Source organism: Octopus sinensis, linkage group LG3 (genome assembly GCF_006345805.1).
Source record: "Octopus sinensis linkage group LG3, ASM634580v1, whole genome shotgun sequence".
In the NCBI taxonomy this organism is placed as follows: domain Eukaryota; kingdom Metazoa; phylum Mollusca; class Cephalopoda; order Octopoda; family Octopodidae; genus Octopus; species Octopus sinensis.
In genome coordinates, this window is record NC_042999.1 from 172,015,316 (window position 1) to 172,028,769 (window position 13,454).

The 13,454-nt window shown below is 36.8% G+C and overlaps 1 protein-coding gene across 3 annotated transcripts in view; it reads left to right on the forward strand.

The window, feature by feature from the left end:
* LOC118762678 overlaps nt 1–13,454 on the forward strand; it is a 528,570-nt gene that overhangs the window by 35,337 nt on the left and 479,779 nt on the right. For all 3 annotated transcript variants that reach the window (XR_004998444.1, XR_004998445.1, XM_036501638.1), the window contains exon 2: nt 7,482–7,682. Coding sequence is in view for 1 of the 3 variants with exons in the window: in XM_036501638.1 (XP_036357531.1) it covers nt 7,482–7,682 (201 nt within the window). In the remaining 2 variants the exon portion in view is untranslated. The remainder of the gene's footprint in view (nt 1–7,481; nt 7,683–13,454) is intronic.

The following is a 13,454-nucleotide window of genomic DNA, read 5'->3' on the forward strand; positions in this document are numbered from 1 at the left end:
AGCCAGGCTCATGGGCCCGGTTTCCCGGTTTCTGTGACGTATGTGTTCCCCCCCCAGCTGGACGGGACGCCAGTCAATCGCAGCGTTACTCAAGAAACAGGAAAAAAGAGTGAGAGAAATTTGTGGCAAAGGAGTACAACAGGGGTCACCAGCACTCCCTGTCGGGGACTCGTGGAGCTTTAGGTGTTTTCGCTCAATAAACACACACACCGACCGGTCTTGGAATCGAAACCGCGATCGACCTACCACGAGTCCGCTGCTCTAAACACTGGGCCATTGCACTTCCACAAATAAATGCGCCCTTTGAAAGCCTAGCCAGACTAATGGGCCCGGTTTCCCGGTTTCAATGGCGTATGTGACGCCATTCCATCGCAGCGTTACTCATTTTTGCTAGCTGAGTGGACAGGAGCAACGTGAAATGAAGTGTTATGTTATTGGACGCTCAGGAGAGGAAAGAAAGAAGGAGGACTTAACGTATCGAGCGGAGTTCTTCGTCAGAAACATAGAAAAAGGAAAGTTTCAAGGAAAGGAAGACAAAGAAAGAAAATCGCCAACGGTACACACACGGTCACATACTGAAATGACCATATATATATATAGAGAGAGAGAGAGCTTCGAAAGTCCCGTCTGTGTGTTTTTTTGCCGTCTTCAAAATGTTTCACGTTCTTGTCCCAGTTTGTGTTTTTTTAACGTTTACCTATATATATATATATATAATATATATATAATATATATATATATATATATATATATATATATATATTATATATATATATATGTATATATATATGTTAATAATATCAAAAGGTAATTAGAAATATCTGAAATTTCCTTACCAGTGTCCTACCGTGTAATGGTTTAGTCAGTAGACTATATATTATCCATGCAAATACAGTGTATATTTAAACATACAAGAGGCATCTATCATAGGATTCCTTGAAAGATAGGGACCACAGTTAAATTCCAAACCACTATTAGGAATAAATTTTCGGAGGGAATATGGTAAATGTTTTTATTTTTCATTCTCTTCGAAATTTTATCTCTAATATTGGTTTGGAATTTGACTGTACTTTCTAGCGTGTAATTGTATATATATATATGCTTATATATATATATATATATATATATATATATATATAAGAATGAATGTTTTTATATATAATGAACGTGAAATACAGGAAGGGACGAACACGGAACACAGACAAATCATTCGAAGCCTTCAATCTTCAGTCAGACACCGAATCATCATAGCAAATTTCGGGTGTTCAATTCTGATATTTGCTCCAACTCGGCCAGCCCCAAGAAAAAAAAAACTAAGCTGTAAGCATTAGATTTCTTGGTAGAAGACAGGAATGTGAACGCACAAGACGGATGTGAATACAAGAGACGAAAACGAAATTGAAAACAGTAATGAATAAACAAAATATATATAACGGTGGTTGTCATACGACTTTAGACCAAATGAGACAAAAACAACAACAACAACATAGCTGGCGTAGAAATAATTACCGTTTCGGTAGCGGGGACACATGTTGGTCGAGATACGAAGGCCAACAGAATGGTTTAAGAAGCAGCAGGTCGCAGGAGAGAGAGAAAGAGACAGAGAGAGAGGGAATCAAAGAGGGTGGAAGGCAGGGGACAGAATCAGTGACCAAGAGAAAAGGAGAAAGAAGGGATTAAGGAGGATGGGAGGAAGAGGGGAGGAGGATGGGAGGAAGAGAGGGGAAGAATCGGAGGGCGCCAAAAAGTTTGGTGAAGAAGCAATGGCGGGTAGGAAAGACAGTGTGTATAGAAGTCGTGCAGGGTTTAAAATTGGACAAACAAACGGGGGGTGGGGTGCACGTAACGCCGCAATAATATAAGAATGAATGTTTTTATATATAATGAACGTGAAATACAGGAAGGGACGAACACGGAACACAGACAAATCATTCGAAGCCTTCAATCTTCAGTCAGACACCGAATCATCATAGCAAATTTCGGCTGTTCAATTCTGATATTTGCTCCAACTCGGCCAGCCCCAAGAAAAAAAACTAAGCTGTAAGCATTAGATTTCTTGGTATAAGACAGGAATGTGAACGCACAAGACGGATGTGAATACAAGAGACGAAAACGAAATTGAAAACAGTAATGAATAAACAAAATATATATATAACGGTGGTTGTCATACGACTTTAGACCAAATGAGACAAAAACAACAACATATATATATATATATATATATATATATATATATATATATATAATATATATATATATATATATATATATATATATATATACGAGATGCTAATGCTGTGTGGCCAAATCCTCTTGATGGTAAGTGACGCCAGCCCTCTGGCGCATACGTGTACAGTTTTGCCCTGCTAGGCCGCGTCAGTTCCCAGATGTTATGCGCGGAGTACAGTCGTATAGTGAATGTGCGTCGTAATTCCGCCTTCCAACAAGTCGATCGAAAGCATCGAACAGAGATATTCCATCAAATTTTGCACAAAACGTGGTTGTACTCAAGCTCAAACAATCCATAAAATATTAAGCATGAAACCGCTTGAAATATAGACGTACATCAGTGGTTAGCTTGGCAAATACTCATACAATACCTTCGTCTAACGACTCGTAAAATAAGAAAATAAGGGAAGGATCAGGGCATTCGATTTTTAATGTAGAATTTGTGCAATCTGAGAGTGCCGGCGATACTGATCCCCATGTTCCTAGCAAAGCAGCAGAAGCAACTTAATATTGAAATCTTGCTGGACTTTACAAATAACGACCCACACTACACGAAGACAATCATCCCTTGTGATGAGAAATAGGTCTATGGTTGCGACCAGGAAAGTAACTTCCAGCCCTCCTAATAGAAGCATCAGATATCATCAAAGCCAAAAAGTGCACTATAAGTTCGCAGGAATGTGAAGGCAAATTTCACCTTTTTATTTGGGGCCCGTGATTTTGAGCATCAGGAATACGTACCACTAACCCAAACATTCAATAAGGAATATTACCTTTAGATTATACGACGCTTTCGTGATGCAGCGTATGTATTTGTGTCTGTGTTTGTTTTGTGTGTGCATGTGTGTGTGTGTGTGTGTGTGTGTGTGTGTTGTGTGTGTGTGTGTGTGTGTGTGTGTGTGTGTGTGTGAAGTGAAATGAGTTAAGAATCCAGGTAGATATCTATATAGCACTTTGAGTTAAAAATGAGCTTTTACATATACATTTGTAGTCAGAAAGAAATACTGTCACATTTGTTGTGGATGACAGCGTTTAAACGGTCGATACACAACTCTATATTCTATATGTATGTGATAGTGCAATGGAATGTGCAACGGAAGACGAATCACATAGAGATGGAGGGAAAATACAGGGGGAGGTATTGTGTGATAATTATATTATGGTGAGTGTTTATGCTGGGCGTGGGAATTTTTTTTTACTGCTGATAATATATCAAACGGACTGAAAACGTTTTCTACTTGGAGGGAACAAACAAGGCGACTAAATATATTTTTGCCGTTGGGAAGATAAAGGAAATTTCATGAAGACCGCCATGTGGGGACTACTTCAGAATAATCATTTTCCTGCTGAGCAAAGACTCCAGTATCTAGTTCTGATAAATAATACCTTAACTGTTCAAGTAATCTCCAAATTTGCGGTATTTTTTCAATAGCAAAATGCCTCCTACCAATACTGAGAAAAATTCCCACCATGTTCGACACCTCTGACATATATTGGTGGATTAATTAGAAAGTGGGGATAACTTCTCCTTTAAATTTCTGAAATCTAAAATATATTTCAGACTGAGGCAAGGAATCTGAAAACATGAGCTTGGTTCCTATTGCGGCCATAGAGAATGTTGTCGTTCGCGCCCACAAGAATGCCGGCAACAGTCATTATGTAGAGCAAAAGCAGTTGAAGGTACTCTACTAAGTGTTTTCCTCATTTCAAGTACATAGAAGAAAAAATATAATATTCATTTTAAACGTGAACCAAAGCTGTTGAATTTTACTAACAGACTCGTAAATATTTGGCTGCTGTTATATTAAATTAATAGCAATTTTAAACAGACACAAAAGCACACACATACATACTCATGTATGTGTGGCACTCCGTCGGTTACGACAATGAGGGTTCCGGTTGATCCGAATCAACGGAACAGCCTGCTCGTGAAATTAACGTGTAAGTGGCTGAGCACTCCACAGACACGTGTACCCGTAACGTAGTTCTGGGGGATATTCAGCGTGACACAGAGAGTGACAAGGCCGGCCCTTTGAAATATAGGTACAGCAGAAACAGGAAGTAAGAGTGAGAGAAAGATGTGGTGAAAGAGTACAGCAGGGATCACTACCATCCCCTGCCGGAGCCTCGTGGAGCTTTAGGTGTTTTCGCTTAATAAACACTCACAACGCCCGGTCTGGGAATCGAAACCGCGATCCTATGACCGCGAGTCCGCTACCCTAATCACTGGGCCATTGCGCCTCATGTATGTGTACACCCATCCACACATCCACGCATTTTATTTGTGGGTTAGTAATTTCTAAAGTCGGTTTCATGACGAGAATCCTCGGCCACTATCAAGCTCGTCACATGGGTCATTGGTATTCGTTTCCATTTGGACGAGAATACACCGAAGCTACACAAGCGTATGCGGATTTTTGGTACAAACAAATAAATATACAGATCAGGGGAAATAATAATAATTGATAGCTATCTTCGAAGTTATGAATATGTGTAACTATGAATATGAATATACACGTATATACACGTATATGCACGCAGGCACCAGTGCAGAATATCCATACAGAATATGTGCACACACACACACACACAAAACAAACACTGATACAAATACACACACACACATAAATATATGTGTATGCCTGTCTGTATAGTGTGTGTGTGTGTGTGTGTGTGTGTGTGTGTGTGTGTGTGTGTGTGTGATATAAATAAGTATAGATATGCATATATGTATATGTATGTCAGTGTATATATACATATTCACACAAACGTATGCAAGTGTGTGTGCGTGTTTTTGATTGTGTATGTGCCTTTGTATAATTGTATTGAACGCGTACCTGCATTCTCAAACTTGAAATGACCTCCACTGGAGCGAATTTCCCCTTCCGACAGTTATTTAGAAAAACACACCACTTGGTTATGGATCTCGTCATTGGACCATAGAAGACGTAGTGCGCAGCCTATTAAATACTGCAGCTTTTGATATTCAAACAGCATTTGACACATTTGTTGATGAATGCTAAACTTCGTAGGGTTTCAATTAATTAAATAGACACGCATTAAGCAACAATGAATGATTTAGAGAATTGCACAATTATGCACGCCTATACTGAATGACTGCGATCGAAGGATACTGTGTCCGTATTCATTAAAGCGTAAAGACGCAGCAACATGCATCCTGTGATGCGGTGATGTCATTGATAACCCAGCGTTGGGATTTTACTGCAAATTATATATCGTAAGAATGTCTCCACAAAGAACGTTTTCGCTGCCGAATCCTTTCCACATTTGAGTTTACACGTCTTGAATATAATTATATATACCTATGGTTCTATCAACAATGCTTCATTAGCATCTAATTAATTACTTCCAGCTTCACAAGTTTTTGAAAGAAACAACAGACGTTTTATTTACAGCTTAGGTTCATTTCATATCATATGCAAACTATCCTGAACGTATAAGGTTTTCTTTGTTTGAGGGTATATTATACCACAATATCTATCTTTCTATCTATCTATCTATCTATCTATCTATCTATCTATCTATCTATCTATCTATCTATCTATCTATCTATCTATCTATCTTTCTTTCTATCTATACATATATATATATATATATATATATATACATACATACATACATACATACATATATAATATTACCTGTGCGTATGCACACACACGCATGTGTATATGTATTATATATATATATATATATATATATATATAGAGAGAGAGAGAGAGAGAGAGAGAGAGAAAGAGAGAAACACGTCCGTGCAGGACAAGAAATATGGTCACGTGAGGAAAAGGAATATGGTCGATGGTCACGCGTGAGCAACGTGAAAGAGAGTGAGAGAAAAAGAAAAGGGAGAAAGACTGATAGAATACGGTGACGGAGGGAAGGAGAGAAAAAGAGAATTAGAAAAGGATGTAGGAAGAAAACAGTATAGGGTAGAGAGTCGCACCTTTTTCATGCCACTCTCTACCCTATACTGTTTTCTTCCTCCATCCTTTTCTAATTCTCTTTTTCTCTCCTTCCCTCCTTCGACGTATTCTATCTGTCTTTCTCCCCTTTCTTTTTCTCTCACCCTCTTTCACATTGCTCACGAGTGACCATCGTCCATCTTTCTTTTCCTCACGTGACTATCTTTCTTTTCCTGCATGGATGTGTTTCTCTCTATCTCTCTCACTATCTTTTATCTTTTTTCTTAAAAAGGGAAAAAAATCATTTCTGCCAGTGTTCACTATTTCCTGTCGTTTTGATCTAACGATCCTCCATGTTTGTATTCGTGCGGTTTCCACTGTCATGTTTTTGTTCCCAAATATTACCCTCTATTTATGGAAGCGACTGTCTTTGAAAACTCTTATTGTCGTGGAATGCTCGAAATAAGGAGCAGATAGACAACCGACAACTAATGTGTTAACTTGTCCTATTTTCCGTTTTTTCTTCGTTGTTTACTTTTTTCATGTTACTTGCACCGTTGGTGATGTCATGTACCCATATATATGCATATATGGTAGTCTTAATACACAAATACAGAAATTCCATCCAATGCGGTGTTGAGCACTCATGTTGTGTGTGTGTGTGTGTGTTTTAGCTTCAAATTTTGGCACTCAGACAGCAAGTTTAAGGCGGTGGGAAAAGTCGATTAAATCAATCCCACTGACTAATTGATAATATTTTATCGAACATGAATTGAATAAGATTATATGAGACTTTATAAATCATTTCCCCCATTATGTTTAAATTTTGCTAAACAGTTAAGGGATTGAAACTTGCGTGGAAATTATTTATCTTGAAACTCAAATAATTGCAAACTAGTACATCGGCCCAACCTAAACAATACATATCTATGTAAAGAAATACATTATTTTTATTAAACATCAAAAAATATTGCCATTATTATTTTATTAGCACGCACAATTTCCCCATTCACTCTTAATCGCATAGAAATGCACTCACGCATATTCATCATCGAGATATATAGTGGCATACTCAAACTCACTCATAATCACATATATGCATATGCTTAAGTGCGATTTTATATACATCTATGTATACTTACAGACACATATATATATATGTATATATGTATGGTGCATGTATACATGTATGTATGTAAATATATATGTCTGTATAAAGGTACGTAAGTATGTATGTACATATATTTACGTAGAATATGAATGTTTACTCTGACTACAAGCATGTATATATACGTTTTCTTAAAATTCTCTTTCACTTTATCTTTTCAGTGGATTAACCTGGATTAAAAAGGATTACTTTCAAATATGGATTTACGTGCCTGGACAGTACCTTTGGCGACAAGCTGGTTTGTGGTTCTCATGTTATTATTGGATGTTTCAATTGGATCCACTGCAGATTTGCACGCACCGTGTTACGCTTGTCGCATATTCAACATCATGCAGAGGGACAATCCCAAACATGACCCAAAGGTATTTCTTTTCGCAGACAGTTTTATATTAATTATTACCTGTTTGAAGTTTAGATTTGAATGTATGTATAGCATTCATTGCTTTCTTAAGAATACACATGGGAAAAAATAATCAAGTCAATTTTGGTTCGGTAGCAATTTTCATGGAATATTCCATAGGTTTGTTAGTTACCTACTTTATTTAAACGAGCCGTAAATGATACGTTTAATAACTATTCGGCCCATACCCTTCAGCCATCACAAAACGTAGGAAACATGTCAATGGATGATCTAGGCATCGATTTGTTTTATTTGAAATCCATTTAAAATGAGGCTGTATAATGTTACAGACAAAACATTGTTCTACTTTCAACAAGACGGATAAAATGAAACAGGTTTAGTTCGAACATCGAGAGAACATGTTCAAGAGAACATGTTGTGACGTGGAACAAGGCAAGGCTTGAATGTAAATATGAACTACTATCAGCAAGTCATGGACGGCAAACTCGTAATCTCCACACTAAAGACATTTCTTAAATTCAGTGCAGCAATGAAATAAATGAATTTTTAGTAACTTAGAGTAGTTACAACCGTGGTATCAGTTTCAGGAATATATTATCAACAAGTGTATTGTAAACATGTACTGAACATATAGGGAACCCAACATGTTACTCTCAACCTATTTCAATTATATGTTATCCTGTTTATACAACTCATTGCAATTCTTTAGAATCCTAGGAACAATTTACATATTATCAAATATTTTATTAAGGGTAGGCTAATCGTAAATACAGCGTTTTCCTGTTGCATTTTGCTTTGCATATCATTAGTTGGAATTGCAGGTATGTCTTAAAACCTGAGAAAATATTGGTTACAAAACGTAAAGTAACTCCAGTAGAGCAGCTTCTTTTTTCTCTCAGGAAATACAAATAGATCAAAGATACGCATAATTACATAATTCTTTCTGTGATCACTAAACATGGAAGAAGTAGGCATGTCATCACCCATGAACTAAATGACCAATGTAAAGAAAAATAGATTTGAAAATGTTGTTTTGGGTAGAAGACATGACATACCAATGATGACTGTGGTTTTATGTCTGCATCCTCATGGACATCTTGGTTATAAAACTAACATGAGAAAAACTTCTATTATAATTTCACTGAATGTAAATAAAGCAGCGAGCTGGCTTAATAGGTGGCATGCCAGGCAAAATGGTTTGCGGCATTTCATCCGACTTTGGTTTCATTATATCAGAGTTGATAAAATAAGTATCAGTTGAGCAATGGGATTGATGTAATTGACATACCCCCGGCACTGAAATTGCTGGCCTTCTGCAAAAGTTTGAAACTAATATCATTGATTGCAAATAACGGGGACAGCCCGAGCAATAAGTAGAATGTTGATCAACTAATATCACCATTATATAGGTTCAACTCCATATTCGACGTCGAATACAAAATGTTACCCAAAATTCTAGTCGTGCTACTAAGTTTTAGAAATCGATATTAGCTCATAATTTTCGGTCGATAACCACAACAATTATTTCTGGGATAAAACAATTTTCTTTCTCACTCAACCTGATCGGTGACAGAATATTCCGACAGCTTAGCGAAACGGAGCAATAGTCGAAGAAGTGAGAACCCATCATTTCCACAGTCATTTCGGAATATCATTTAGATGTAAACGGATTTGATGTTATTCTGGGTCTTTCACTCTTTCTTTCCGTTCACTTTATTTTTTACTCTCCCTTGACTACTCCACCTATATACACTCCCGCTCGGACACACATACACACGCGCACACGTACACACATGTACACAAATACAAATATATATATATATGTTTTTGCTTCTGGTCGTGTGTGTGTATTTGCGCGTGTATGTGTGTATGTGTTTCTCGTTATGTAAGTGATGTGTGTACAGGAGTACGCATGTATGACAGTATAAATGAGAAATGCATATCGTATCTGTTTTAGAGTTCAATCCTACTGCGAATCACTTCAAGCAAACATTTGTAAGCGAAATTTTCCTGACATCTTCGAAAACGTATTAAATAATCTGAACTTGCTCCCTTGTTGCAGACAAAAATTCCAGCCATTTTAAAAGAAACACGTAGCCTTGTATCTCTTTGGCAGATTATTGCGAGCAAATTGAACAGTATTCAGTTACATGCAAATTTTGCATGATAATTCGCTAGTCACAGCGGCCTCGTCCATCTCTGAGTAACGTTTTAAGATGAAATGCCGCAAAGTATTTTGCCCGGCATGCTACCTATTCAGCCAGCTCGTTGCTTTATTTACATTCACTGAAATTATAAAAGACTTTTTTCTCATTTTTGTCATTGGTTTATAACCCTTTGTCCATCTCTGAGAAAACACAGCATGTACAAACACATAGATCTTGCGGCATGTTTTAATGTAAGTTTCATTCATGTTTTAGACAAATGAGATGGGTTATACCCGAAACATTTAAAGACAGGGAGGAATATATCTCTGAATAAGAAACCTGGCCGAATACTAATTCCAAGAAAGTCAACTGAAGACTACGCGGTGATCTTAAACTGAGCGACCAATTATTACTCCCACTCAAATAATCTAAGGCGAGATTTGGAATGGGAAGTAGTCAAAAAGTAGGATATTGCGTGACTTTCCATCTGATGTTTTAACTTTACTTCAAACAAGAGAGATGTACATTATCGGTCCTCATATAACGTAAGGGCAAATACGAACACGGCAGAAATCCAATGTACCAGAATAAATACATCAACGCGCTCATCACAATTGTAAGAGAAATGGGCGTATATTGCGTTGAAGAAATATTTGTTTATAACGCAAACATGTGATTTCAAACAAAGCACACTGCATGGTCGGGTAACGAAACCTGTATCTTCTAGTTAAGATGATATAATGTAACAACAGGCCAAACTGTTATCATATTTTGTTTGTTGGAAGAGGAGGGGAACAATTTTCAACCTTACAATCATATTTTTCTAAACGTTAACTTTAACTATCTCTCATTTGCATATCATTAAATATTTCAATAATATAATTCAATAATTGAAAAACAAACAACGGAAAATATAACTCATTTGATTTCCTGTGCTGCTGAAATGATATACATGCGTGCACACACACATGGACACCCAAGCACACACCTAGACACACACGTAGATACATAATGCGCGTGCATGAGCGTTTTCTGGCTGTCAGAGACGGAAACGCAGAGGGGAGAAAACCACTTGGTAAACTCAAACCCTGGATAACACGAGAGCAGTCATCGTCAGACGGGAGATCTAATCCGAGTGCTTGTAGGTGAATATATTCCGTTTAAGAAAATCTTCTGCAAATTACACGCACACGAAAACACACAGACACACACATATGCGCACGCACTAAATACATTCATATATATATGTCTATATTATCTTTCCTTTTGTTATGATGTTATGACTTCTGGTATATTTCATTAACCAACTGTCTAATCACCAACACGTAATGCACGTAATCTATGACTCTGTATAATATATAACTGCACATATGACACTGTATTTCTTTATTGGCCACGCAGGGCGTAACATAAAGAGGACACTGTTCTCAATCTCCAGCACACGTGCGTATATATACAATTCAGAACCGTCCATTCACTGGGGTGATTGGTTTCCACAACACACCCCTTTCAGCCCTTAAGACATAGGTATAATCGTGTACAGCCAGTGTTACTGCTACAGTACTCCTCATCCTCCTTCCTTCACATTGGGCGAAACTGGGTGTTCGAAGTTGCTGCGTTCAGTTATGCTTCTTGCTGTGGAATAGGTTCATATGTATATTGTAGACATATATTTGTAGACATAACGTTTCACAGTCTATATATATGTGTGTGTATACATACGCACACTCATACATACACACACATATACATACACATGTATGTATGTATGTATGCATGTATGTATGTATGTATGTGTGTATGTATATATATATATATATATATATATATATATATATATATACATGGTCACACATCTACAGACAGACTGGCTGAATTAGTTTCTGAGATAAAGAGAGAACGTGTGGGATGAGGGTGAGAAATACATAATGAGGGAGAATTTAGGCTTATAAATGGATGAGGTGTATGTAAATGCATTATGAATAAGAATGGGCCGCTGTGGACAGCGTAAACTGAGTGTTTACACTCATTGCATCTTACGAAATCTATATTAAGTTTCATATCTTGCCAATATTTAATGATGTAATCAGAGCAAGATTCATTATATATTCCCAGTCGAAAGCAATACACATCCTTTAGATCATTAATTTCCTGGCAAAGTTGAAACATCATTACGTCTTTTTCTCCCCCATTATCTAAGTAATTGGAGATGATGAAATCGTTATTACCTGCCTTACCGCATTAATAATGCTTGAACTCATATCTATGTTGAGAATATTTACTAAAACACAGTTCCTTCGCAACCAGAACGGAGTTATTGATAGATACGCACACATACACACACATGCACGCGCACACACATATACAGAGACAAACACACACACTCACGCACACACATGAATATAGACATATATATATATATATATATATATATATATATATATATATATATATACGAAGACCATCTTTCAGTTACCGCCTACCAAATCCACTCACAAGGCTTTGTAGGCCCATGATTTAGTAGAGGGCAATTGCCGAAGGTGCCACGGAGTGGGATTGAACCCGGAACCATGTAGTTAGGAAGCTAGCTCCTTACCACTCATTCACGCCTATACATACATACATACATACATATATATATATATATATAATATATATATATATATATATATATTATATATATATATACATACACATATATATTATATATATTATATAAATGTGTGTGTATGTAGAGAGAGAGGGAGAGAGAGACATACATGCATACAGACAGACAGAAAGACAGAATATACATAGAACGCGAGAGACAAAAATATAGAATGATAAACACATCACTCTTTATACTTACAGAAACACTCCCTTACACGTATGTATGTATTATGTGTATATGAATTCTCATGAGTACAGATACTGACGGTTGAGTACAATGAAATAATTTATAGACATAATGTTTCACAGTATATAGTTTCATATAGTATATCGATGTGGTAAAATCTCTTGTGGTTTTATTTGACTGTCTAGTGCCATTTCGTAATCGCATACCGCGGATACAATCGCCAATATGTCTATAATATATCTATGTACGTATGTATGTATGTATGTATGTATGCATGTATGTGTGAGCTGTGCGTAAGGCATCTACATAATACAAAAGATAGAGGGAAAGAAACATAATATATATGTTGTATATAAAAAAAAGAACCTAATATGTTTCGCAATGCGATCATGCTGGCAGAGGGAAACTAGAAAAAGAAAAAATGGAAAGTGACAGATAGCAGTCAGAGACCCTAGATATAGGTTAGATCTGGTGAGAGAGGTGCTTTTCAGTCAATGCACCTTTCATGAAAATGTAACCGAAATTTTTCGTAAATTATATAATATTCTCTAATTTCACTAAATCATACACATACACACACACACACACGTACACACACGCTCACACACACACACACTCACATACACACACGCACACATTTATATTAGAATTAAAATATTTAATTATCAAAATCTAATTTTTCCCAAATAGTATCGTCCAAGCAATATTTATAAATTATGTAGGAGTGGCTGTCGGGTAAGTAGCTTGCTTACGAACCACATTGTTCCGGGTTCAGTCCCACAGCGTGGAA